Raw genomic sequence first — 27,409 nt, 5'->3', positions numbered from 1 at the left:
ACAAATAGAGTTGCCTGAGGTATGCAAAAGCACATTTGGAGAAGCCAACTTCATTTTGGAAACAAAGATTGAGTTGTTTGGTTATAAAAAAAAAGGCGTTATGCATGGCGTCCAAAAAGAAACAGCATTCCAAGAAAAACACATGCTACCCACTGTAAAATTTGGTGGAGGTTCCATCATGCTTTGGGGCTGTGTGGCCAATGCCGGCATCGGGAATCTTGTTAAAGTTGAGAGTCGCATGGATTCCACTCAGTATCAGCAGATTCTTGAGAATAATGTTCAAGAATCAGTGACGAAGTTGAAGTTACGCCGGGGATGGATATTTCAGCAAGACAATGATCCAAAACACCGCTCCAAATCCTCAGGCATTCATGCAGAGGAACAATTACAATGTTCTGGAATGGCCATCCCAGTCCCCAGACCTGAATATCATTGAACATCTGTGGGATGATTTGAAGCGGGCTGTCCATGCTCGGCGACCATCTAACTTAACTTGAATTGTTTGTCCAAAATACCTTCATCCAGGATCCAGGAACTGATTAAAAGCTACAGGAAGCGACTAGAGGCTGTTATCTTTGCAAAAGGAGGATCTACTAAATATTATCACTTTTCTGTTGAGGTGCCCATACTTTTGCACCGGTCAAATTTTGGTTTAATGCATATTGCACATTTTCTGTTAGTACAATAAACCTCATTTTAATCCTGAAATATTACTGTGTCCATCAGTTATTAGATATATCAAACTGAAATGGCTGCTGCAAACACCAAAATATTTAGAACTAAAAATGATTAAGATTAATAGGGGTGCCCAAACTTTTTCATAGGACTGTATATATAAATATGTGCGGGTGTCCCATATATATGCGCATACACACACATATATATATGCGCGCACATCTATATATACACACACATATATAGGCACGCACACACATACATATATATTTATTGTGGGGGAGGTAGGCTCAGCGGTAGCAGCAGCGGACCTAGACAGTCAGAGACAGACACCAAAATCAGTTTAAACAGGGTTTTAGCCCTGTGTGTTTATTTTGCAAAAAGGTGTTGGCAAACAAAAACAGGCCTTTACTTCAGGCAAAAACAGAAACACAAATACCTGCCCGTCTAGGCGACTAACTACACAGATGCACTCTGTCTATACGTATGGCTTGCTTCAACCACACGGACAAAACAAATCAACAAGTAAACAAGCTGTGGAGCACCCACTGGTCTTACCAGTTTTCAGCTGGGATGGACAGGACCTGGCTCCACCACTCTCCCCCAGGAACTGCCCAGAACAGAAGTCTTGAGAGGCTTTATAGGCCTGTGATTAGGCCTAACTGTTCCCACCATTGCACACAAGCTCCTTCCTGCAGTGGGATGAGAAGAGGTTAATACTGACAGATGCTTTGCTACAGCTATTGAAGCCCTCACTCACCACACATATGAGAGGACTCTGGGGGAGATATAGCGTCCTTCCAGGACTTTTCCTGTCACTTTCTTAAATACCCTCCCCCTTTGTTCGAACCTATAGGGGGCGAACACCTTTCGCCACCATACAATGTGTCCTGGACAAAGCGTCTGCATTCCCCTGTAATTTACCGGATCGGTGTTCGACCTTAAATTTAAAATTTTGTAAGGTAAGGAACCATCTCGTAACCCGGGCATTTCTTTGTTTAGCCTGAGACATCCATGTGAGAGGGGAGTGGTCAGTAATCAACCGAAACTGTCGGCCTAGCAAATAATATCGTAGGGACTCCAGAGCCCATTTGATGGCCAAACACTCCCTTTCTACAATACTGTAATTTTTCTCTGCATGAGTGAGCTTTCGACTCAGGTATGTGACTGGATGTTCCTCACCTTCGATTACCTGTGAAAGGACTGCTCCTAACCCTACATCTGAGGCATCAGTCTGCACCACAAACTCTTTTGCATAATTTGGAGTGACCAAGACCGGTTGTATACAAAGGACTGATTTCAACTTTTGGAATGCCCCCTCAGTCCATTTGATGAGGCCAGTTCTCCCTCCCTTGGTCAGGTCAGTCAGGGGAGCTGCAATGGAGGCAAAATTGGGTATGAACCTCCTATAGTACCCCACAATTCCCAGGAAAGCCCTCACCTGCTTTTTACTTACGGGACGGGGCCAATTCTGGATAGCCTCTACTTTATTCACCTGGGGTTTGATTACTCCTCTTCCTATTGTGTACCCTAAATACCGGGCTTCCTCAAGGCCCAAAGCATACTTTTTGGGGTTAGCAGTTAATCCGGCTGCCCAAAGCGAATCTAGTACTGCTTGGACCTTCGGCAAGTGGCTCCCCCAATCAGGGCTGAAGATGACAATATCATCAAGGTAGGCTGAAGCACACCTGCGATGTGGCTTGAGGATTTTGTCCATCAACCGCTGAAAGGTGGCGGGAGCACCATGTAAACCGAAAGGCATAGTTACATACTGGAAGAGCCCATCTGGGGTAGCAAAAGCAGTTTTCTCTTTAGCCCTTTCCGTAAGCGGGACCTGCCAATACCCTTTTGTTAAATCGAGAGTAGAGAAATACCTGGAAGTCCCTAACCTCTCAATCAGCTCGTCCACTCTGGGCATTGGGTAGGCATCAAACTTTGAATTTTCATTTAATTTACGGAAATCGTTACAAAATCTGATTGTACCATCGGGTTTGGGAATCAGGACAATAGGATTTGACCATGCACTTTTAGATTCTTCAATGACCCCAAGGGCTAACATATCGCTAACCTCCTTGGTTATGGCCTGTCTACGAGCTTCAGGTACACGGTAGGGCTTCAGACTGATTCGTACCTGCAGCTCGGTTACAATGTCGTGCTCTATTAGATTAGTACGCCCAGGGGTCTCTAAAAATACATCAGTGTTTCTTTGGACAAGTTCTTTTGTCTCTTGTGCCTGTACCTTAGACAGAGTCACCGCTATCTGTACATCAGGACAATGATTACCAATGGCACCCCTTGCTGTAATGGCAATCTCTCTAGGGGCACTTATGGCAGACAAGGATTCCCTCTCTTTCCAGGGTTTTAACAGATTCACATGGTAGATCTGTTCAGGTTTCCTCCTGCCTGGTTGGAAGACCTTGTAGTTTACATTCCCCACTTTTTCAATTATCTCATACGGACCTTGCCACTTGGCTAGAAATTTACTTTCTACGGTGGGTACGAGCACTAACACCCGGTCACCTGGGTTAAAGGATCTGAGCTGAGCCTTTCTGTTATAAACGCGGCTTTGTGCCAACTGAGCATGCTCCATGTGCTCCTTTACGATGGGCATTACTGCGGTAATTCGGTCTTACATTTGGGTTATGTGTTCTATAACGCTACGGTAAGGAGTCTGTTCCTGTTCCCAAGTTTCCCTAGCAATATCTAACAGACCCCTTGGATGTCTACCATACACTAGTTCGAAGGGAGAAAATCCGGTGGAGGACTGTGGTACCTCTCGGATGGCAAACATTAAATATGGCAGCAAACAATCCCAGTCCTTACCATCCTTGCTAACTACCCTTTTCAACATTCCTTTAAGGGTCTTGTTAAACCTCTCAACTAGGCCATCGGTCTGGGGGTGGTAGACAGAGGTTCTTAAGTGCTTAATGCCCAGGAGCTTACACATTTCCTTTGTAACTTTGGACATAAAGGGGGTACCTTGATCCGTCAGGATCTCTTTAGGGATACTGGTTCGGGAAAACATATAAAACAACTCCTTTGCGATTAGTTTTGCCGAGGTATGTCTGAGGGGCACGGCCTCAGGGTATCGGGTAGCATAATCTACTACGACCAATATGTACTGATGTCCCCTAGCCGATTTCACCAGGGGTCCCACCAAATCCATAGCTATACGCTCAAAGGGCACCTCTATAATTGGGAGGGGTACTAATGGACTCCTGAAGTGAGAGACGGGGGCAGTCAATTGGCACACGGGGCAGGAGCTACAGTAGTCCTGTACATGTCTGTCCACCCCCGGCCAATAGAAACGTAATATACGTTCCTTAGTTTTCTCATACCCCAAATGTCCTCCCAGTGCATGCTTATGGGCTAAGTCTAGTACCACTTTTTGAAAGGGTTGAGGTACCACCAATTGCTCAATAACTTCATTTCTTATTTTTCTTACTCTATACAGTAAATCCTGGTTCACAGCAAAATAAGGAAATTCTCGGTCAGCCCCCGGATATTGGGACTTACCATTTATCACTTTTACATTTTCTCTTGCCCGAGACAAGTTTGGGTCCCTGAGTTGGGCAGTACCAAAATTGTCATGGGACACCTCAAGTTCCTGTAGGTCAGACACCTCCCGCTGACCTTCAGTGTCACCAGCTAACACTGTAAGGGGCGAGCTAGTTCCTTCTGGGACTGCAGCTATTGCTGGCACACCACAGTCCGGGTCAAAAGGTTCAGGGTCAATTTGAGGCAACCTTTCGCAATCATCCCGCTCTTTATATGGAACCTTCTGGTTTTTCCACAGGCTCCAGAACCCAGGAAAGTCTCTTCCAAGAATGACACTGTGGCACAGACTCTGGACTACGCCGACCTGGTGACAAACTATACCACCGGTAGTCTCGATGGGGACCTCAGCGATTGGGTACTTTCTGACGTCACCATGGATGCACAAGACCCCCATCATACGCCCATTGTATTGGACAGGGTCCACCAGAGTTGCACGTACCAGGGTCACCACACTACCAGAGTCCAGGAGAGCAGACACAGACTGTCCTCCCACAGTTACCACACACATTTGGGGATCACCATCAGTCGGCAGTTCTGCTAAGCAGGCAGGTTGATCAAACAGCGAGACTTGCCGGGCACGGCTACAGTCCATTGGCTCACTGGTCAGAGGGCAATGTGCAGCTACATGTCCCATCTCATGGCACCGCCAGCACCGTAAATATGATTGGTCGCCATTTTGCGGGTGGAATCTAGACAACACGGCTCCGGCTGCCTGCTCCCTTGGTATACACCCTTCCACTCCAATCCTCCTCACACCCCTACCGGTGGGTATTGTCTTACCAGACTTCGGGGAGGTCGGTCTGGAGGGTGTCTGGAGGAGGTCCTCAGTGGCCCGATATCTCTCCACTAGGCAAACCAGCTCCTCTGCCGTCGTGGGCCCTGCTTGGCCAACCCAGCGTTGGATTTTAGGGGGAAGGGAGCGGGTGTACATGTCCAGCACTACCCGTTCCACCATCTTGGCAGGGGAGGCTTCTTCTGGCTGGAGCCACTTCCTCACCAGGTAGACCAAGTCATGCATTTGAGACCTGGGCGGGAGACTTTCAGAAAAAGTCCATTGATGTACCCTTCCAACTCGTACATGCATGTTTACTCTAAGTCGGGCTAGGATTTCTCCCCTCAGCTTGGTATAGTCCCTGGCGTCTGTCTCACACACATCATAGTATGCCTTCTGTGGCTCCCCGGTTAGAAAGGGCGCCACGACATCTGCCCACTGTTCTCTCGGCAGCTTTTCCCGTTCTGCAACCCGCTCAAAGACATGTAAATATGCTTCCACGTCGTCTGTGGATGTCATCTTCTGTAACGAACTCTGTACAGCAGCTCGAGCATTGGGTCTCACCTCCCGGGACTCAGCAGAAGACTCTCTCCCCAGCTTTTGAGCAGCCAAGGTCTCACTTAACGCCGTCAACTGCTTCATGAACATCATATTCATTTCTTGTTGCCATTTTTCAGAGGCCTCCATTGCACGCTGTTGCCGCCTCTCAGCATCCACCTGGGCCTGTCCAAGCAACTTAACCAGGTCTTCCATTGCGGGAGCGTTCGTCTTTTGTTCTACCACCGCCTTCACCCAGGACATCCGGTGATAGAGCAAAAAAAAAAAAAAAAGGTATCTGTCTCTTTAAGAGCTGTTTTAAACTGGGCTTGCCCGCATCCGAAGCACCAAATGTGGGGGAGGTAGGCTCAGCGGTAGTAGCAGCGGAACCAGACAGTCAGAGACAGACACCAAAATCAGTTTAAACAGGGTTTTAGCCCTGTGTGTTTATTTTGCAAAAAGGTGTTGGCAAACAAAAACAGGCCTTTACTTCAGGCAAAAACAGAAACACAAATACCTGCCCGGCTAGGTGACTAACTACACAGATGCACTCTGTCTATACGTGTGGCTTGCTTCAACCACACGGACAAAACAAATCAATAAGAAATACAAGCTGTGGAGCACCCACTGGTCTCACCAGTTTTCAGCTGGGATGGACAGGACCTGGCTCCACCACTCTCCCCCAGGAACTGCCCAGGACAGAAGTCTTGAGAGGCTTTATAGGCCTGTGATTAGGCCTAACTGTTCCCACCTTTGCACACAAGCTCCTTCCTGCAGTGGGATGAGAAGAGGTTAATACTGACAGATGCCTTGCTACAGCTATTGAAGCCCTCACTCACCACACATATGAGAGGACTCTGGGGGAGATATAGCGTCCTTCCAGGACTTTTCCTGTCACTTTCTTAAATACCCTCCCCCTTTGTTCGAACCTATAGGGGCGAACACCTTTCGCCACCATACAATGTGTCCTGGACAAAGCGTCTGCATTCCCCTGTAATTTACCGGATCGGTGTTCGACCTTAAATTTAAAATTTTGTAAGGTAAGGAACCATCTCGTAACCCGGGCATTTCTTTGTTTAGCCTGAGACATCCATGTGAGAGGGGAGTGGTCAGTAATCAACCGAAACTGTCGGCCTAGCAAATAATATCGTAGGGACTCCAGAGCCCATTTGATGGCCAAACACTCCCTTTCTACAATACTGTAATTTTTCTCTGCATGAGTGAGCTTTCGACTCAGGTATGTGACTGGATGTTCCTCACCTTCGATTACCTGTGAAAGGACTGCTCCTAACCCTACAGCTATAGCTATAGCTACAGCTATTGAAGCCCTCACTCACCACACATATGAGAGGACTCTGGGGGAGGTATAGCGTCCTTCCGGGACTTTTCCTGTCACTTTCTTACAATATATATATATATATATATATATATATATATATATATATATATATACACATACTAGCTGGTACCCGCGACTTCGTCTGCGGTGATTGTAGAAGTGGGTAAATACAGGCGCGGGTAAGGTTTTAGTAGTGTGTATAAGGTGTGGGATATAAAATGTAACTTTGTATCTTGTTTTTGCTGTAATTCTGAGAATACGTGAGACTTTTGTGTTGAAGTTAATTAGTATTTCAGCTGCTATATGGTGTTCTGAGAAACTGTACATAGTGTGTTTGGGACAGAGGTATTTCAGGTTAATATACTTTGATATACGACGTTGTATGATTTGTTATTTTCCGCCAGTACATGTAAGTTTTGGGCACAGGATACTCTTGAGCAAGCAACATAAAGTCTGGCCCTGTGCATGACAGTTTAGTAACCCATCATGTCCTTCACATTAACCCTTGTGTAAGAGTTACTGATATGTGAGAGACTTGGAGGTAATAATTAAGTATCTTCATTATTGAGGTCTTTTATTAGTACCTCCATATGTCTCACATATTAGTAACCTTTATATGGGTCACACAGGGGTTAATATAAGGGACATGATGGGGTTTATTCCTATTAATGTGAGGCACACAGGGGTTAATATGAGGGACATGATGGGGTTTATTCCTATTAATGTGATGCACATGGAGTTACTAACACTAAACTAATAACCCCAAATGCCTGACATTAATGAGAATAGGAACTACAGGAAGGGACCTGTGTGTTTCTTCACTTTGCTAGCAGCTTCCTCTCCTCCTCGGGAACGTTTGCAGGATGCAGGCGAAAGGAGCTATCGCTATAGCAGGCAGAGACCTGAGCGATTAAGCTCCACCTCCTGGGTTTCCTGCACCCCTCTCATTGGAGGGCAGTGAGAGAAGGGGAGTGTCCTTATGCCTCAGCTCTAGCAGAGCACTGAAGGGACGTTTCGACTTCATTTAACTCTTGCAGGTCCTGTGCTGCTGGTGTGCCAGTGAAATATGGCAGGAGTGCCACTCTTGGCACGTGTGCCAGGGGTTGCTGACCTCTGCTGTAGAGGGTAATATGAATTTTGTGGCTTGCTATGGTCCAAAGTGTGTTAGATTGCAGAGATAGTGATGTGAGTTTGGGTTTTGTGGGGGTCCTGGGAAAAAAGTATGTGCGCTATTGTGACGAAAAGTAGCCTATTGTGCAATCCTGTGTAGTGACTATGTTTGTGGAAAATTTCAGCCAAATCGGTGGAGCGGGTTTTGCGTGATTGACCGCCAAACATCCAAACCCACAAACATTTCACAATTATAATATACTAGCTGGTACCTGCGACTTCGTCTGCGGTGATTGTAGCAGTGGGTATATACAGGCGCGGGTAAGGTTTTCGTAGTGTGTATAAGGGATGGGATATGAAATGTAACTTTGTATCTTGTTTTTGCTGTAATTCAGAGAATACGTGAGACTTTTGTGTTGAAGTTCATTTGTATTTGAGCTGCTATATATACAGTGTTGTGAGAAACTTTACATAGTGACTTTGGGACAGAAGTATTTGAAGTTAACTCTTTCCCGACGATGGCATTTTTTGATTTTCGTTTTTGACTCCCCTCCTTCTAAACCCCATAACTTTTTTATTTCTCCGCTCCCAGAGTCATATGAGGTCTTCATTTTTCCTGGGACAAATTTTTCTTCATGATGCCACCATTGTTTATTCTATATAATGTACTGGGAAGCAGGGAAACAATTCTGAATGGGGTGGATTTGACGAAAAAAATTTCTTACGGGCTTTGGTTTTACAGCGTTCACTGTGCAACCAAAATTTATATGGTTTTATTTACTTTTTGACCCTTTAAAAAAATCCAAAGCTGTGTTAAAAAATTTTTTTTGGAAAAGTCGTCATATTCCGACAGCCGTAACTTTTTTATACGTCCGTGTACGGGGATGTATAGGGTGTCTTTTTTTTGCGGGACCGGGTGTACTTTTTAGTTCTACCATTTTCGGGAAATGTTATTGCTTTGATCACTTTTTATTCAAATTTTTATCAGAATCAAAACAGTGAAAAAAAACGGCGGTTTGGCACTTTTGACCATTTTTCCCGCTACGGCGTTTACCGAACAGGAAAAATATTTGTATAGCTTTGTAGAGCAAGCGATTTCGGACCCGGGGATACCTAACATGTATGGGTTTCACAGTTTTTAACTACTTTTATATGTGTTCTAGGGAAAGGGGGGTGATTTGAATTTTTAATCCTTTTTATTTGTTTTTATATTTTTTTTACTTTTTTTTAAACTTTTTTTTTTTGCATTTATTAGACCGCCTAGGGGTATTGACATGGGTGGGCGGTGTCGCGGATTGTCAGAGCGGTGGGGGTCGGCAAACATGGCTGCTCCGGAGCGTTAAAGAGAGCCTCCTGGAGTATCGTTAAGGGGAGGGGCAAAGTGGTAAAGTATATGTATATGAGATTGTGTGGGGTTAGGGGCGAGGGTGTAGAGGGCAATATGAATTTTGTGGCTTGCTATGGTCCAAAGTGTGTGAGATTGCAGAGATGGTGGTGTGAGTTTGGGTTTTGTGGGGGTCCTGGCACAAACGTATGTGCGCTATTGTGACGAAAAGTAGCCTATTGCGCAATCGGGTGTATTAACTATGCTTGTGGAAACTTTCAGGCAAATTGGTCGAGCGGGTTTTGCGTGATTGAGTAACAAATATCCAAACACACAAACATCCAAACTCACAAACTTTCACAGGATGTATCTATGTCCAGGAATGTGTATTTCCTGTATTCTTATTGATAATCATATACATATACAATGTCTCTCTTGGCCAGTTCTGGCTCCTTCCTATAGACAATCCACTCTACCGTAGCTGCTCCTGTAGTGAGGTGACTAGATTGGGGTTTCTGGCGGCAGCTCCTATTAGCAACTCCATTCTAGTCACTTCAGTACTGAATAGTCTACATTGGAGTTGATTCTAGTAGTTCCTGCCTCCAGCAACTCCAATCTAGTCACCTCTCTAGTGAATTGTCTAGATTGGAGTTGCTCCTGGTAGGTCCTCCCTACAGTAACTTCATTCTAGCCCGTTCACTAGTGAGGTGACTAGATTGGAGTTGCTGGAGGGAGGACCTACCAGGAGCAACTCCATTCTAGACGCAACCCTTCTCCCTCCTCGGCTGCCTGCCGACAAATGCACGTAATCACCAAGCGCACGCGCTCAAGAGATACAGCGTACTGACGTAAAGCTCCGCCTACACGTAGGATCACGTGCCCTCTTCCGTTACCTTACGCCGTTACCTAGCAACCATACGGCTTCTCATGCTTTGCCCCGAGAAAGGTACTGCCGGTGATCAGGTACCGGAAAGTGATCTCCATCAGTCGTTATTAATAACGAGGGCAGAGGAGGCGTCTACACTATGTACGGCTGGGAGGGTGAGGAGGACATATGTAATACACACGTCTGTACTACACGACCACTGGACAGAAGCAGCAGCACTGATTTCTTAGGGTACCCATCCTCTGCTGTAGTTGTGTGTTACCGTACGTATTATTAGTGAGGATTTATTATACAGTCAGTCTTTATGTTACCGTACATATTATTAGTGAGGATTTATTATACAGTCAGTCTTTATGTTACCGTACGTATTATTAGTGAGGATTTATTATACAGTCAGTCTTTATGTTACCGTACATATTATTAGTGAGGATTTATTATACAGTCAGTCTTTATTAATAGAATTTCTCATGCTGGTATAACATCCACATATACCGCACTGCTTTCCATTGGTAGCGCATTGGCGTGATATTGTGGCGCTCATTTGGCGTCCTTTCCTTCTCCAAGCATGCCCTTATAAATCAGTCTGTGCTAGGCAGGGCCATTATTAAGACTAGCAAGTGAAACATCTTAAAGTGGTTGTATGTTTATGGACAGAGGACACGCGGATAAGTGTCCGATCACTGGAGGGCCAATCGCCAGGTCCACTAGTAAACAGAAGGACGGGGACCAGAAGTCCCCTTTAGGCCTCTTTGTGAATAGAATACCAGTGCATTTACGTGACCGGTGCTCCGTGCTGGAGATTACAGTCCTGGCAGCCTCATAGAAGTGAATGGAGCACTGTTCACACAGACGCACAGGCACATCATTTACAAGGAGGCTTCAGAGGGACTTTCAGTACCCCGATCGGTCCTCCTTATCACTGTGAATAGAGGTTATCCTGTTAAATATACTTATCCCCAATCCACATGGGAGATAAGTGTCCAATCACCGGGGCTTCAACTACCAAGTCCTCCAACAATCATGAGAACAGGGGACCAAAAAACCCACTAAAGCCTTATTTATGGTGCGCCATTCACTGTTATTTCTTCCTTGTCCTGTCGGCGCAAAAGAAATCTCATACATGCGCTGTACGCTCAGGCCCGAACCTGTAGCGTTAAAGCTTACAGCGCATGTGAGAGATTTGCGCCGACAGGACAAGGAAGAAAGAAGAGGGGAAGGAGTGAACATCAAGCAAGAGGGGGTGGCGATGCAGGTCCAAGATGTTAACGCTGGGGGGTGCTCACAGCACAGGGGGAAGGCTGATTTGCATAAGAAGATAACTAATTCTTGAAATTGGCTGCATTGATCACAACACAAAAGGTCTGTCTACAGTAGCCTTTCTAAAGGCTACATGAAGATAGGCTTAGTTAAAAATGTAAAATCCCAATGATACAATCCCTTTAAAAACCAGAGTTTATCCACAAAACGTTGGATTTACTGGGATTGTTTCTGAAAAGTTTGTTTCATAACAGTGCAAAGACGTACATGTTACAACAGCATGGCCTATATTGCTATAAACAGAAGACACATAGCACGATGTCACTATAAAGAGTGTGTTGGTACAAATTGTACCAGTCTGGGCCCCGGGGGAAAACACAACATTTCTATCATCATTATTAGGATGAGATTATTCAGTGAGTGGCGTCCTGCTACAGTTTCAGCAGGGTTTTCTTGCTGAACCACTAAAAAATAGGAAAGAAGACATAGTGAAGACTATTAGTGTGCTGAGAATACAAAAGTTCATTGCTGTCTATATTAGAAACAGTAGGACTTTATAGCGGGTGCTTTTATATGAATTTTGGAGCTATAAAGATGTCTATTTCCATGAAAAAGGTTCAGTGTAAGCATATCCTAACACAGCTAATTGGGAATAATCTAGATTAATATGAGGGGAAAAATATGAATCCCCTCAAGGGAGAAGTCTATGGAGATTGTGGGTACGTGGGGCATTAGCCTAAGCATTACATTTAGACAGCCAGTGTGCATCAGTAACTACCTGGTGTGTTTGCTCAGGTACGCCCTTAGAGGGCAGTGGTGTTCTCAGCAGTACACTATACATGGAGTTATTGTATATCTATGGATGTTTGATATATTTTATCCAGTGAATTATTATGCTTACGTATAACGCCTTGTACTTGTAGCCCTCACAAGCATTCATTGTGTATTTATTTTGTTTGCAGCTAAATAGCAGGAAGCCATAGCACATAGACATAAGGCTATTCACCAATAAGAACCTCTTTGTCTGAAATATGGATGATGAAGATGAAAACCTCACTACTTTCCTAGCTTACACAAAGAGCCCTAAGACAACAAAAAGAACATCCTTTCAGGTAATACTATTTGTTTTTTCTTACTGTTTGTCTAGTATTAATTTTCCTGATAGGAATGATTTGTACTTCCTGACCCGGGTGACACAGTGAAAGTATTCAGTACGTCCTGTTCATACACAATAGCTGCAGTTGGCTAATCCACCATATCGTGCCATCTCACTAGGGCCTGAACACTAGTTTCTATTGTATCGGTACATGAAATTGTCATAAGTTACGTTTTATTAGAAAATGTCTGTGGTGCAGCAGGAAATAACGTGTCACTTTCCTTTCCGTAAACTATTATTAAAGCATACCTCTTGTGTCACCTCTTCTTACTCATAGACTGTAAGCTCTTGCGAGCAGCATTAATTAATGACTCATTTATTAGTCTGTAATGACTCATTTTTTCTGTGCATGAACCCTATTATATGTAAAGGGCTATGGAATATTTTGGTTCGATGTAAGCCAACAAATTAATAATTATTGTTAAAGAAATGCTGCAAGAACTGAAATAATTGAATATGAATGTGAGGGACATCAGACACAAAGCTGTGAGTATTAAAGGGATGTTTGCTTCAGAAAACTCTATTTCAAATACATAATCTTATTTGGAGTTAATAGCACTTTGTTATTTGAGGTGTCGGTCTCTTTCCCTGTCCATGCATTATACATTCATTATTATTAAACAGCCCATTAAGTTCAAGGTGCAATTTGTAATGCTTCAGTTTTCTTGTAGTGGCACTGAAGGAAAATAAAACATTTAATACCCCCTGGTACCTATGTAGATAAGAGCTTATCTTTAGGGGTCCCATCCGCTTCAGTCTTTGTGACCCATTTATTATTGGGGGAATCTTCTAATATAAAAGAACTGACCAAAGTGGACAACCCCTCTAATGAAAGCTACCTGTTAGATCAGCTGATACCACCGTCGGCTGCCTGTAGCATAGATACAGGATGAGGTACGAATGGGTATGGAGGCGTACAGGTTCTCTATGGCATCCTGTTGCTCATTTGCCCCATTTGTTGCATGTTACGATCTGGTGGAGATGTTACTGAGAAACCTGTACTGTGTACTCTGGTATTCTGTCTAGGCCATCCTGGGTCTGTTCACCATGTATGTGTGTCCTCACATAACCACTCAATACCTCTTTAGAGCCAGATTGGAATGGCCAAGATGGTGGGAAATTTGGCAATACAACTATCCTGCTTTTCTCAGTCTGATGATTTATCCCTTCTCAAGGGCCAGCTCCAGGCTTGTGTGAGCCTTCAGGTGACAGAGCATCATTGGACCTCTTTTGGAGCAACTCATTCGCACCGCTGCAAAAATACAACCAGAATTGGGTGTTTTTTGCTGAGGCAAGCCTATTGTCCAAAATTGGCCATTTCATACAAATAGATAGAACCTATTAAGACGTCGGAAAGTCAAGAGGAATTTGAGGTGGACATCTGCTCTCGATTCCTCTTTATTTTCTGCCCCCGGCCGTTGTGGCTTTCCACCGCAGATTAGGTCTAAAGAATGAGTCTAACCAGTGGAGAGTCTCAAGTCTATGAGTCAACTACAGAATGTGTGGCAAGATCAAGCAGGATACTTTTTTTTTTCGAGCGTCCTGTTTGAATTGTTTTCAATGGGAGGCAGAATGAGGGAAGAATCTGCTGCTCATATGAGGGCGAAATCCGTCACAAAATCAACACTAGATCCTAGGGCCTGATACTGTCAATAGTGCAATGAATGCTTTCATTTGTATTAATAGAAGTGCTCAATGCAGAAACTCAGTATATACTGTATATATACAGGAGAATAACTAGCATTGACTGGGCTTCAGAAAACTTTTCTCTATTCCTCCACACCCACGGTATAGTACACCCTTTCCTGGTTCCAACATGGTGTAACGTCCCATAGTGGCCCCTGCACACTGTATTATATCTCATAGTGGCCCTTATGGTGTTCCCCTATGGAGCATTAGTCACGTAAGCACAATGGTGCATTATTCACAGAGAGTCCCCCATTCTACTGATCACTGGGGTCCCAGCAGTCAATCCCCAGTGATCTGCCACTGTCCTGTGTATAAGTGTCTTTAATGGCACAAACCCTTTAACCAAATTCAAGGTAAGTAAGGTAAGGAGAAGACACATCTGTAGGTATAAAATGTTTCACAATCTACCACAGCAAGACAACTCATGGACTTGTAATAGACTCATAAACTCATGATGGTAATAGATTTACTATTTCCTTAGTTACAGGATGTAACATTGTCTGTTGTAGGATGAACTTAAGAAGGCAGTTAGTGCTCGAGTGTCTCGACAGCAAGCAGTGGAAGAAGCTGAAAATTCGGATTACTCTGAAGAGTTTGAAAGTGATGGTATATGACAATTCATGGCATTATTTCATGATATGTTTATACTTTCTGCATTGATATTTTATGTATGGTCAGCATGTTTAGCTAACGTTTACCTAATATGTATGGGCACTTTAGACTCATATTTCTACTGGCTCATACTATCTCTGCACAGATCACTCCACCCATTATCCATATATTTGTTTCTGAGCAGATCTTGGGATAGCTGTTCACAGCTCATAGTAGCAGCTCAGGCAAAATGGTTGCCTTCTTAATCTTGTAGAACACACACTGTCTACCAATAAGTATTTGGACACCCATGCAATAAGATATCTGCGGTTGTGATGTACGTCACGCCTTCCGCCATTATATAGGAAACAGCATTGGCATTAGTCGCATGCAAGATACCACGAAGTGCAGAGTTGTCCGATTTCGAGAAAGGGGTGATTGTGGGGTACCACAGAAATGGTCAATCCTTAAGGGACATAGCAAGTATGTGATTACGAAGTGAAAGGTGAACGGTGACTGTCGGAATGTGCCCTGAGTCGGCAGACCCCCAAAATTGGGAGATAGAGACGACAAGTGCTGGCCAGAGAAACCAAACCGATGGCTCACATACACCAGGAGTTTCACCAGACATTCAGGAGTATTGTGTTGATCAATACCATTCATAAGGAAGCATCTTCTGGGTTCTGCCAACTACTGGATATGAATAAATGTTGTTTTTCTATTCTACCACAGGTGTCCAAATACTTATTGGTAGATAGTGTACAAAGTAAAAACACATATAGCCGGGAATAAGCATCCTCTTCTAAAGAAAATGATTGCTCTAGAACTATTTATAAATGTTATAATACAATAGGAAATAAATAATGTGAATAGGGGATATAGTGGATAGGGGATAAGTGTCTGTACTGGGACAACCCCTTTAACATGCATACACTTATTAGAACTGTCAGCCATGTGACCAAATCTCTCCTCTATCTTTGGTAGAATATCACACTTATGATTCCATATTATACTGTAATCCTCATCCACACTAGTATCCTAGGTGATTCATAACATGTTATTTTAAGAGATATTTCAGGATCTGCAAACTCAATTCATATTCACCAAATGGGCAAATCAAACAACTTATATATAATATTACCCAAAATTCTGTTGATCGGTGAACTAGTCACATTACCTTCCACCTACACCACACATTCCCCCCTCTATGGATAAATGTCTGATCACTGAAGCGGCCTCACTGGTGGACTCCCTCCAATCACTTGAACAGGGGCCCTCTGACCCTGGGTCATCTGCTGTGCATGACCACAATGACAAAGACTGAATGCAGCCATGCTCAGACATACACCCTGCTGCCCCATTCACTATGTATGGGGATAAGTGAAATAGCCAAGTATAGTGCTATGTTTTTTCTTCAGCCTCATAGACTTCATTTACTTCATTTTAGATAGTTTAGACGAATCCTTTGGAAATACAAAAACAATTGAGTCAAAACTACAAAAAGATCTTCAGAATTTCCACTTCTCTGACAATGAGGAGGATCTGCATGGCAAAACATCCTTTCTTAAAAAAAGCAAAGAAGCAGAAAGAAGCTTAAGCAAGTATTCTGACAAAAGCACAGAAGATATCAGCCAAGGAGACCATAAAGATAGGTTGTCAAAATCTGGAGTGTTTGATGAGGTAAAAACACAGCAAGGAACAGATGACAAAGAGAGAAAACCCATTCCAAAGCCAAGAGAATCCAGGTTAAAAAGCTCGTCTTCAGGTAAGAGATATGTATTCAGATATATATGTATGTTATATAGTGCCAACATACTCGATAGCTCTTTACAGATGTTGTCAACACTGTCCCAAGTAAGGCGCACAATCTATATCCTATCAGTATGTTTTTGGAGGGTGGGAGGAAACCCACACATACACATGGAGAACATACAAACTCCATGTGTCAAACCCAGGACAAGCAAGTAACAGTGCTAAACACTGAGTCACCGCTGCTATCCATAGTCAAGTCATAGTCACCACTATCCATAGTCAAGAACATATCTCGTCTTTTTCTGTAATGAAGAACTGCAGTAAAAATATATGATTGTATGGTGGATTTTTATTCTGTAATACCTGGCCACCTTAGTTAAAAAAAGAACGCTATGAAGTAGATCAACTGAGCTAAATTCTCCAGAATTCTCGATTAAAGGGGCTTACCAGACTAAATTATTGATGACCTGTCCTTTGTATGACAATATCAGATCATTGAGGGTGTTCTCAGCAGCTGATATACAGAGAATGGGGCAGGAAGGAGACAGCTCTGTTCTTTGTGAAGTGGAAAGACCAGGTTACTGCCGTTTAGATCAAATCTCATTAAAAAACTGGCTGCGTGCAGGAATACCTTCCGCTCCAGTTCTCAGTCTCTATTGCTGGTCGTGTTTTTTGACAGTATACATGTTCACTGTAGCCCATCACTACTGGTCTCAGCAGTACGTCACAAAGACCAGTCACAATACATTGTATGGCCACTGCAGTCCTGTCAAGAAAGGACTGAGTGACATACCCATAGGGGATTCAGAAGGTAAGTGCTCTTCAGTTTTTTAACCCCTCTTCTTCCTGGTTTCAATGAAATCCGGCAACTCACCCTAATTTTCTTCTAAAAAATTGTATTTGTTTAACAGCACATTTATGATGTATGTTCAACAAGTAGCGGTGGTTGTGCTTAATAAACATCGATGCCAAATTTTGGAGCAAACTGTGGAAGCAAAGCAAGGCACCCAATAGGTGGTGCAAAGCTAAGCAGATGTATTTAAGGCCGGGACCCCACGTGAATTAAACGCCACGGCAAAAACAACACTTTGTAGTCCCTGAAAAAGGAAACCCAGACACACATTGCAGAAATATACCCAAAATAGAAATGCTGCTATTTACAATATTGTTGCTTTTTTAGAAATCGGAGCATGTCAATTATACCTGCGGAAATAGGCATTTTCCCTATATGTATGATTGAATCATAAAGTCTGCTGTGGAAACCTCTGCGGATTTTCTTTGAAAAGCGATGTAGGACAAACTGTAATGTGTGTCCGCTGCGGTTTTTCTGACCAAGCTTTTTTTTTTTTGCTGCAGCCTGCTACATGGGGCCTTGGCCTTAAAATTCATCAATTGTTTATCCAGCAACAGCCATTGCAACAAATTTGTACCATGTTTAGAAAGCCTGATCTCTCTTTACACTAACTATTAGACAGGAATAATTATTTCGCCCCTTTGTATAAATGGTACATAATCAGAAACCCACTACCAGTATAATGCAGTGTTGGCGTTTATCTCTAGATGGCAGCAAAGGATTCTGAACAAATTTATTCAATTTAGCCTTCTGTCTCCTGTGTGACTTTGGGGTTCTCACTGTATAAGAAAGCACATTGAGGAAACTGTATGCATTTTTTTTCTTTTGACTGGTAAAATACTAGCCGTATAGGTTAAAGGAGTATACCTACACAGACACTACTTTGCTAGTTTTGGAGCGACAAAACAAGCAACATAGCACAAGCACAGAAAGAGTGAACCAAAAAACATCAAAGTCACTCAAAAGGTCACTGTAAAGATAAGGTCCTCACTAGGTGCATGTCAATACCTGAAAAACTATACCACAGAGAGAAAAACAAATATAGGTAGTTCGACACTCAAAGTATATATCAAAGGTACCCCAAATTTAAAACAATTCGTTTATTTAGAACATAATTTAAAATATAGATGTAGTAAATGTACATAAAAGGGAGTCAGCGGGGACAGTCTACTATGCAATCCCAGTTACAAAGAGATCTCCATAATGGCAAACCCCCATAGGAGAAATAAATACATATCATACGACATGTAATATTCACAATAAATAAATAAATGTACGTGAAATGTAACATGTAAAAAATAACAGTCCTCAATATAAGAAGTGTGCGTATGTAGCAGGAAGTATATCATGCTCAATGGACAATGAACATAGAATACAAGGACCACAGACAATAGTAATGGCAAGCAGAGGTGTGAGCTCCATAAACATGTATATCCATCTAACTTAGTCAAGGCTCAAGTACTGTAAGGATACATGTAAAGGTGATACAGGTAAGGAAAAAGAAAGGAACTCATTGTAGCAAATATGCAGGAGGGAACATGGGATGCAGTGGAACGCCTGCCTTCGTCAGGGGGCATTTGTGTATATTTACTGCATCTTACTGCATCTATATTTTAAATTATGTTCTAAATAAACGAATTGTTTTAAATTTGGAGTACCTTTGATATATACTTTTGAGTATATATACCTAGATCTGTTTTTCTCTCTGTGGTATAGTCTGGGAGCAGAAATCACAAATGACCACAGTGCGCTTTCTGTATTCCAGGTAGGCAAAAAAAAAAAGATGCAATAAGTCTATAGAATGGCTCCCAATATCTCAGTTTTATATATGCTCATGAAACCCACCTTAAAATGTAGAAATTTACTTTTCTACATTCATAAAGGCTACTGAGATGAAAACATTTATTTTACATTTGTCAAAGTGGAAGTAGAGCCAGTAAGACTGTGAATAACCCATGAACATCCCCTTTAAATTGGTACAATTAAGTGACAAATTACTGGTAATACAAACTCATAAAGTGATATACTAGCTATCCTATGTGCAGCAATCCATATGCTAGTGGTATGCTAAACCAGAAGGTGTGATGGAATTGGGTGGATTCGTGGTGGGATAGGGTCCCAATCCGTACTCTATTGTATAAAGGATCCCACTCAAGGCAAATTGATTTTCCTTACAATTGCGTTTATTTACAAAAAAGTGTATACTGCTTGGTGCAAAATGAACGTTTTCGGCCTAACCGGCCTTCATCAGGCTCTACAAAAACATAGAAAATAAAATAACAAAACGGAGTGAGTGAGTATCCCACCTTAGCAATTCTGTGTATACATACTTGACAAGTGCGCACAATATATATAAAAAATACAACATCATCACGTTTTATGTTGATCTCGGAAAGTAGATAAAGCTCCATACAATACAGGGATGAAGTATTCCTGTGGCGTACATGCTGTGCGAAATAGAATACAAAGGTATTGTTGCGGTGACTCATCGTGTAGGTCCTTGGTCTCTAGTGGTGGTAGATTAGGATGTAAAGTAACATACTGAGAGCTAATTCCACCGTCACAACAAGAGAGTATATAGAGTCCATATTGTGAAGTATTATTCCTATAAGCACCCCTAAAAGGCATAAGTGAAGATAGGAAGATAATTAGGAATGGATAAATGAGCATACCAGAAGTTTGTCGTATGATAGATGCTGGACAAGGTAGATGTCCAAAAGAAGGTATAAGAACCTAATGGATAAAAGAATAAAGTATGTCATTTGTGCTACTTGTGGCTATAGGATCCAGTATGTCATGTTGCAAATAGCTCACCTTTAGGATTAACAGTTACTGTCAGGCAGTTGTGTCTAGATGACAAGGGAATGCAGCTGACCTTAGCAATGGCTATTTCAAATGCTGTGAGAAACGGTAGACAGGCATAATGAATAGGGCATTCAGGGCAAGGTGTCTAATGAGTGTCTTGATATCTTGATATATATAGGCATCCATACCAAATATCCACAAAATTGAGGCAGTGTTACCTTAGAGGATGAGGCCCACTAGCTATGGGTGGCAAGGCATGGGTGATGCAAGTTGCCAGAGACGGGAATCTGTGGCTAACATGGCCAGAATCAGTGAACCGTGGATGTCAAATGAGTAACAAGCTGTAGGGGGACCCCAGTGACCTTACCTGCTGGAATCGCTGGCTGCACGTCCTATCTCATTGGTGGTGTGGCAGGGACTAGGTCCGGCGCGCGCTTTAAGCTGCGCCGAGCCGCTCTGACGATGACGTCATGACGCACGGACGTCGCGCATCATGACGTCCGTCGGAGCCGGGACACGCCCCCTTACTGAGACGGGAGCTGTGTCCACGGCAAAATGAAGCGATCACGTGGGAAATGCTCCCACGTGACGCTAGTTGCTCGGGTAACCCAGGATGCCTGTGGGAGGTGAGCACAGCGGACTGAAGCTATGAGGCCAGTCCTGCCTGTAAACAGAAAGCAAATAGGGGCGAATAATAGGCTAAGAATATGGATGGAATGGATATGTGTTGCATGTGTGTCGGCAGTAAGGTGGACAATAGGGAGGAAAAGTTATATAAGAAGTAAATAAATGAAATGAAGTAAGATCCAAGAAAGAGGTCAGAACAAAATGAAATAAAATAGAAATGAAAAAGAAATAACATGAAAGAAGAATTATGAAAATGAAAGAGGACCTTTCACCATATCTGGGCACATGCAGTGCTATATACTGCCGGAAAGCTGACAGTGCGCTGAATTCAGCGCACTGTCGGCTTTCCCGATCTGTGCCCGGTGTGAAGAGCTTACGGTCCGGTACCGTAGCTCTTCTATGGTCAGAAGGGCGTTTCTGACAGTTAGCCAGAGACGTCCTTCTGCCTCGCGGCGCCAATCGCGCTGTGCTGTGGAGCGGGGAGGAACTTCCCCCTCCCTCTCCTGATAATACTCGTCTATGGACGAGCTGTGTGAGCAGAGGGAGGGGGCGTTCCTCCCCGCTCCACAGCACAGCGCGATTGGCGCCGCGAGGCAGAAGGACGTCTCTGGCTAATGGTCAGAAACGCCCTTCTGACCATAGAAGAGCTACGGTACCGGCACCGTAAGCTCTTTACACCGGGCACAGATCGGGAAAGCTGAATTCAGCGCACTGTCAGCTTTCCGGCAGTATATAACACTGCATGTGCCCGGATATGGTGAAAGGTCCTCTTGAAGTGAGATGGAGAATTGTATAGATAGCATGGAGAATAGTGTTAGTGAAGAGGAAAATTCTACCAATAAAGAAAGGTAGGAAATCAAAGGAAGGAAGGATCGGAAAATTCAGTATTGCAAACAATTGCAATACCAATGTAGCGTGGACCAAGGATACCTTTGTCACGATGTCACAAATTCTGAGCAAATGGTTGTCTAGCGGCGATTCTGAAACAGAGTGAGAAGCATTTTAGTAATCACGACTAACATTGCAAAAAGGCTGATATGTCGTATTCCCTATTCAGTCCTAGGGGTTCCATGTTTTGAAGGGTATAAATCCAAAACGCCTCCCTTCTTTTCAGAAGGTGCACTCTATCGCCCCCTCTTCTAGGGGATTCCACCTGTTCCAGGACCTGGAACCTCAACTGAGCAATGTAGTGGTATGCTAGCTATCCTGTGTGCAGTAATCCATATGTTAGTGGTATACTAGCTATCCTATGTGCAGAAATACATATGCTAGTGATATACTAGCTATCCTATGTGCAGTAATCCATATGCTAGTGGTATGCTAGCTATCCTATGTGCAGTAATCCATATGCTAGTGGTATGCTAGCTATCCTATGTGCAGTTATCCATATGCTGGTGGTATGCTAGCTACCCTACATGTAGCAATCCAGTGGGGGGGGGTTGAATTGCAGCCTGTCAAGCTTTTTGTCGTGATACTTTGTTGAATTCGTATCTTTAGAAATTGAAATCAATAAAAGGCTCTGTCAATAGGAGCTGAGCTGCTGAGCCAGGACCCTGCAACTATATAAGACATGGAGTCAACTCCGCCTGGCTTTGCGTTGTGTGTAGTTCTGGCGTTGGAGGTGGCCCCAAACTGTTGATCTGTGCATGGGGGTGGCTCTAACCCCCCCCCCCCCCCCATTAATCAGATTTTATCCTATCCAAAGGATGAGTAATAAATTAAAAAATCCTGACCAACCCTTTTAAGCAAATTCAAAATCAGTTACTTAATATGTAAACACACCTGTACATGAGAAACCCTGAATCACGGGATTTGTCATATCTTCTCCCAATGGCAGGACATAATTATCAAGTTTAGATTCGTACAAATGAATCCCTTTTCCTTCAACCACCAGATGGCAGCAGAGTATCTGGAAAAATATATACGGTTAATATAAAGTGTGTGGTTTGTCTTATAAAGTCTTTAATTAAAAAATTAAAACAAGAATAATTAAAAAAGAATATGATGTGATTTATTGTGCCATCAGTGCACTGAGCATGGATTTTGTAATAACTTTGTATAGTTTTATTAAAAATGTTTCCTTACGGAATTATTGCAGTTATGTGCTTGTAATTAGTTAAGTGCCTCACTCCTCCGTGCTGCTCTGTTGTGAATGATCGTTCTTACCTGTGTCTGACAAGTAGGGGGCAGCACATAGTGGTGAGTTGCTTATCTACAGTGATTTCTTTCCTCCCACTGCTTGGCGCCTGTATCAGGACGTTTACTTTTTACTGTTATAAATAATGCCAATGCTGGTCTTTCTGACAAGCAGATAGTCTATGTCAAACTTAAATGATATCCCTGTTTTTTCACTGAGGATACATCAGAATCTGTACTGTATTCCACTGTGCGTTCATGACTAACACAGCCTCACTACAATGACATTCATGGATGTCTACAAGCTGAACACCAGGTGGTGCTATTACAAGCACATAGCACTACTGCCACCACACCACCATCTGAACATCTTCTACCGCTCCTCACACAACCGCCTCCAAGATTTCTCTAGTGCATCCCCTATACTCTGGAACTCCTTACCAGAATATATGAGACTGACCCCCACAATCACAGGCTTCAAGAAGGCCCTGAAGACTCACCTATTCAGGAAGGCCTACAACCTCCAATAACACTATCACCGCACTGCCATCTGTACAGTCTCACCCTCTCCTTCTGTCTCTACCCCCTTCCCTCATAGATTGTAAGCCCTCGCGGGCAGGGCCCTCTACCCCACTGTGCCAGTCGGTCATTGTTAGTATTATATCTACCTGTATATTCTGTGTATTGTATGTAACCCCCAAATGTAAAGCACCATGGAATTAATGGTGCTATATAAATAAATAATAACAATACCCCCACCTGCTGTCTCTACCCTCATAGACTGTAAGCCATTGCAGGCAGGCCCCTCTATCCCATTATACCAGTTGGTCATTGTTAGTACTGTGCTTGTTTTATGTATTTTGTGTGTTATATGAAAACTCTCAAATGTACAGCACCCTGGTATTAATATGTACAGAACATGGAATTAATGTTGTTCTAAAAATAAATAATAATGCTGACTGCCATTTGTACGGATGCCACAATCTCTTTAATAACTTATTTCTTTGTCATTCATGTCTAGCTCAAGGTTTTGGCATCTCCCTGTCCGATGAAAGCTTAAAGCCTACTTCACTGCATAGCAACTTGTCTGGAAAAAGCAGTCACCTGGAAGACAAAGCAGAAGGAAAATACTCCAGTGACAAACCGACTTCGCTCTCTGCTCCTTCTTCTCTAATGAGACTTAATGATAAAGTTTCTGCTTCTAAGACACAGTCTTTCTCGGAGAGATCTAGCCCAGAGGTAATTACTATGTTACAACTCTATGCGTCTCTATGTTATAACTCATCGCTGTAATTAGAACTATTTCCATTTTGTACATCATGTTTGAAAGCCTGCAGCCATGGTAAATGGTCTTTGCCCTGGATGTGATGATCACGATTGTAGGTACATGATGACAATCGCAGACTTCCAACACTTACAAAGAATTAGTTTTTCTTCTGTACGACCACAAGCTTAAACAGATGGGAGATATTGCCTTGGGCATTTAAGGTGACACTATTCCTTTAGGTGGCAGATTTCATGTGTGTGCAAATTAAGGTGCACTGCCCACTATGCTGGTCTAGATGTTTTATAAATGGAATCTGCTGTCAAACCCTCCAAAGCGTATCTGTCATTGAAAATGCAGTCCTATCTGTAGGCAGCATATTATAGTGCAGGAGGAGCACAGTAATATGGACACTTTGTAGCATCCAGTATTGTGTTCATTCAAATCTCTGCTTATTCTGAGCTTAGGAGTCCACTTGCTTAATATGTACCATAAAACTGGTTTACATTACCTTGTCTGACATAGATGCGATGCTTATTAGGAAAGGGCCGCTGCTTAAGAATTAACAATGTGCTCCACAGGATGTCTCAAAGTAACCCAGCAAATAGGTAGCATAACCTCAGACTAGACAGTGTTAAAATGCTCGATAAATCTGCCACATCTTTAGGCTGTCTAGTCACACAGAATTAGGAAATCTGCAATTCATTGGATTTGCTGCGTCTTCTTTCATCAGTGTGGGACTGCCATAGATTTGAGTGGAGATGCAGCATTGATGCAAGGAAGCCACATCATTCATAGTGATCCTATGGATTGGTACAACCCTGTTAGAGCTTTTCCCACTAATAACACTTATCCTGCATTCTGAGGAGATAGATATATATATATATATATATATATATATATATATATATATATATATATATATATTGTGTATCTTATACTGTATATAATAAATCACCTCTTATAGAGGTACTACTGAAACAGCGTAGCACAAATAGCGCTAGATTAACACTAGCCTAATGCTTTCTGTCATTCTCCACTGGGGGACCTGAATGATGGAGAGCTGGACCGGTTAATCAGCTGTTGCAAGTGTCCTCATTGGCTATATTGGGGTTCTCTGGGTATCTACCATTTTCAAACAGGACTTTTCTTTCCCCCGATTTTTCGCAGTTTCTGCAACCTAGTCTCCAACTGAGACTCTGGTGCAGATATGAACTCAACCTTAGCTACACTGTTATGGAAACAGCTTTGCTTTTACACCAGGAAGACTATATCGTTGAACCGGTGGCCCCCTAAGACTCCCTTCCTTTCCCAGTGGGCGTAAGTTATATATTGCCATTGGATTACTTTGCAGATAACTATTTCCCTGTCTTTGTCTCAGATCCCTCCCACTAAGGAGGAACCCAAGTGTGACTAATAGTGCCATCGCAGCTCATAACACTCAGGGAATGGCATTGATCCCAGCCTTTTTTGCCTTCAAATGTGTCTGGTTCCACTGTTATTTAGGATAACATTGTATATTGATTGTTCTTGACTGGTATATCAACTATTGACAATGACAATTTTAGCCATGGGACCATCCCCATGGGTTGGCAAAGGAGAACGTAAATAATGCTTCATCAACCAGTTATCCAGCCAATATCTTCGCCAGCATTGGTATACAGTATACAGTGATGTGGTAGGGGCAGCAAGTTGAGGACAAGGTAGATGACACATTAATGACCAACTCAGGTTGTGTACAAGCTATGGGCTCTGTGTATGTGACATATACTATACATACATACATACATACATATATATATATATATATATATTATCATGAAATATCACATTGCCTTTATATAATATACACATACAATATATATGAAATATAGATTTACATGAACATACACAAACATATAGTGTCTCGTTTTATTCTACTCGTACAATACAATGACAATGACTTTTTCACCTTGTCACATTTGATAATACCTGTTATACCAGTTGTTATTATAATTGGCAATGCATTCTGCTAGTGCTTTGTGCACACAAATCATTCATGTAACAGTGTCATCATATCACCTCCAGAAAACTGCAATTTATTGACACTCATATTATGCGCATGGATAAATGCTAGCACAATGTTGACCCATTGACCCCCATACCTTTTAAAGGCACTATTTGTTGCCAGTTCTGGTTAGAAAGGGGTAAGTTGGGTGGCCAAAGGGAGACGTACGCAAAGTCCGATTTACAAAAGACTAAGGGGACATAGCAGAGGTTGTGCTGTATTGCATATAAGTTCACTGATATAACTATAGGGACCACAGTGGTTGTAGCTGTTACAGGTCCCATAACCTAGGGACATAGGTCACCCACTGCACCTTACTGATCACACATCATTCATTTACTATCTGAGTTCCTTTCATCACTGCCAGGCTGTACATAGTTAGTTTATTACCCCTGCCCTCTGGTGCACTCGAGTGAGAGAGATGAAGATGTTTTATAATACATAACTCTTCACTGTCATAAAGGAGAAAATGAACCCTTTAGTTTCAAAGTAGCAGTTTTTTTTAGCATATAATTAAAGGGGTTGTCCGGGATGACTGGAAATCCTTCCATTAATCTAAACACCCTCCTACTTTCTAAATAACATAATTAATCAATAATGTATTGTTACCCATATCCCTGAGCCGTTCATGAAACCACCCCAGGGACATTTTATGATTATCCAGTGACGATCAATTTCCCTATTTCTGGAAACAGAACGTCACTACTACTCCCCTCCCCCATCTACCCCATTATACTTACCTTTTTCCTGCGAGACGGCTCCTCCTTCTTTACTGATTCTGCAAGCGCATGCTCTTCTTCAAGCACTGCGCTGCGCACTGCTGCCGATAATCCACCTCTACTGCACAGAGCATGTGCAGTAGAGGTGGCTCATTGCTGCAGAGAACAGAGCAGCGCTGAAGAAGAGCCCGCTCCTGCAGAATCAGTAAAGAAGGAGGAGCCGTAGGATGAAGTGTGGAAGGTAATTATATAATATGGGTTGGGGGTTAGGCTGAGTAGGTAGGGAAGGGCAGGATAGCTAGAGAGACAGGT

The 27,409-nt window shown here is 42.8% G+C and overlaps 1 protein-coding gene across 3 annotated transcripts in view; it reads left to right on the top strand.

Annotated features, from left to right (window-relative positions):
- Positions 1-10,312: 10,312 nt before the first annotated feature.
- The window catches only part of MAP9 (microtubule associated protein 9), an 80,598-nt gene continuing 63,501 nt past the window's right edge, over positions 10,313-27,409 (top strand). Inside the window, exons 1-5 of one of the 3 annotated variants that reach the window (XM_075257435.1) lie at positions 10,313-10,432; positions 12,421-12,570; positions 14,813-14,909; positions 16,342-16,659; positions 24,089-24,306. In XM_075257435.1, the coding sequence (XP_075113536.1) occupies positions 12,490-12,570; positions 14,813-14,909; positions 16,342-16,659; positions 24,089-24,306 (714 nt within the window). In that variant the 5' untranslated portion in view covers positions 10,313-10,432; positions 12,421-12,489. Of the gene's footprint in view, positions 10,465-12,420; positions 12,571-14,812; positions 14,910-16,341; positions 16,660-24,088; positions 24,307-27,409 lie in introns of all 3 variants that reach the window. The other 2 variants (XM_075257429.1, XM_075257444.1) reach the window with 2 other exon arrangements.

Source organism: Leptodactylus fuscus, chromosome 1 (assembly GCF_031893055.1).
Source record: "Leptodactylus fuscus isolate aLepFus1 chromosome 1, aLepFus1.hap2, whole genome shotgun sequence".
Classification (NCBI taxonomy): domain Eukaryota; kingdom Metazoa; phylum Chordata; class Amphibia; order Anura; family Leptodactylidae; genus Leptodactylus; species Leptodactylus fuscus.
The sequence above is the reverse complement of the archived record's forward strand: the minus strand, read 5'-3'. Positions and strand labels throughout refer to the sequence as shown.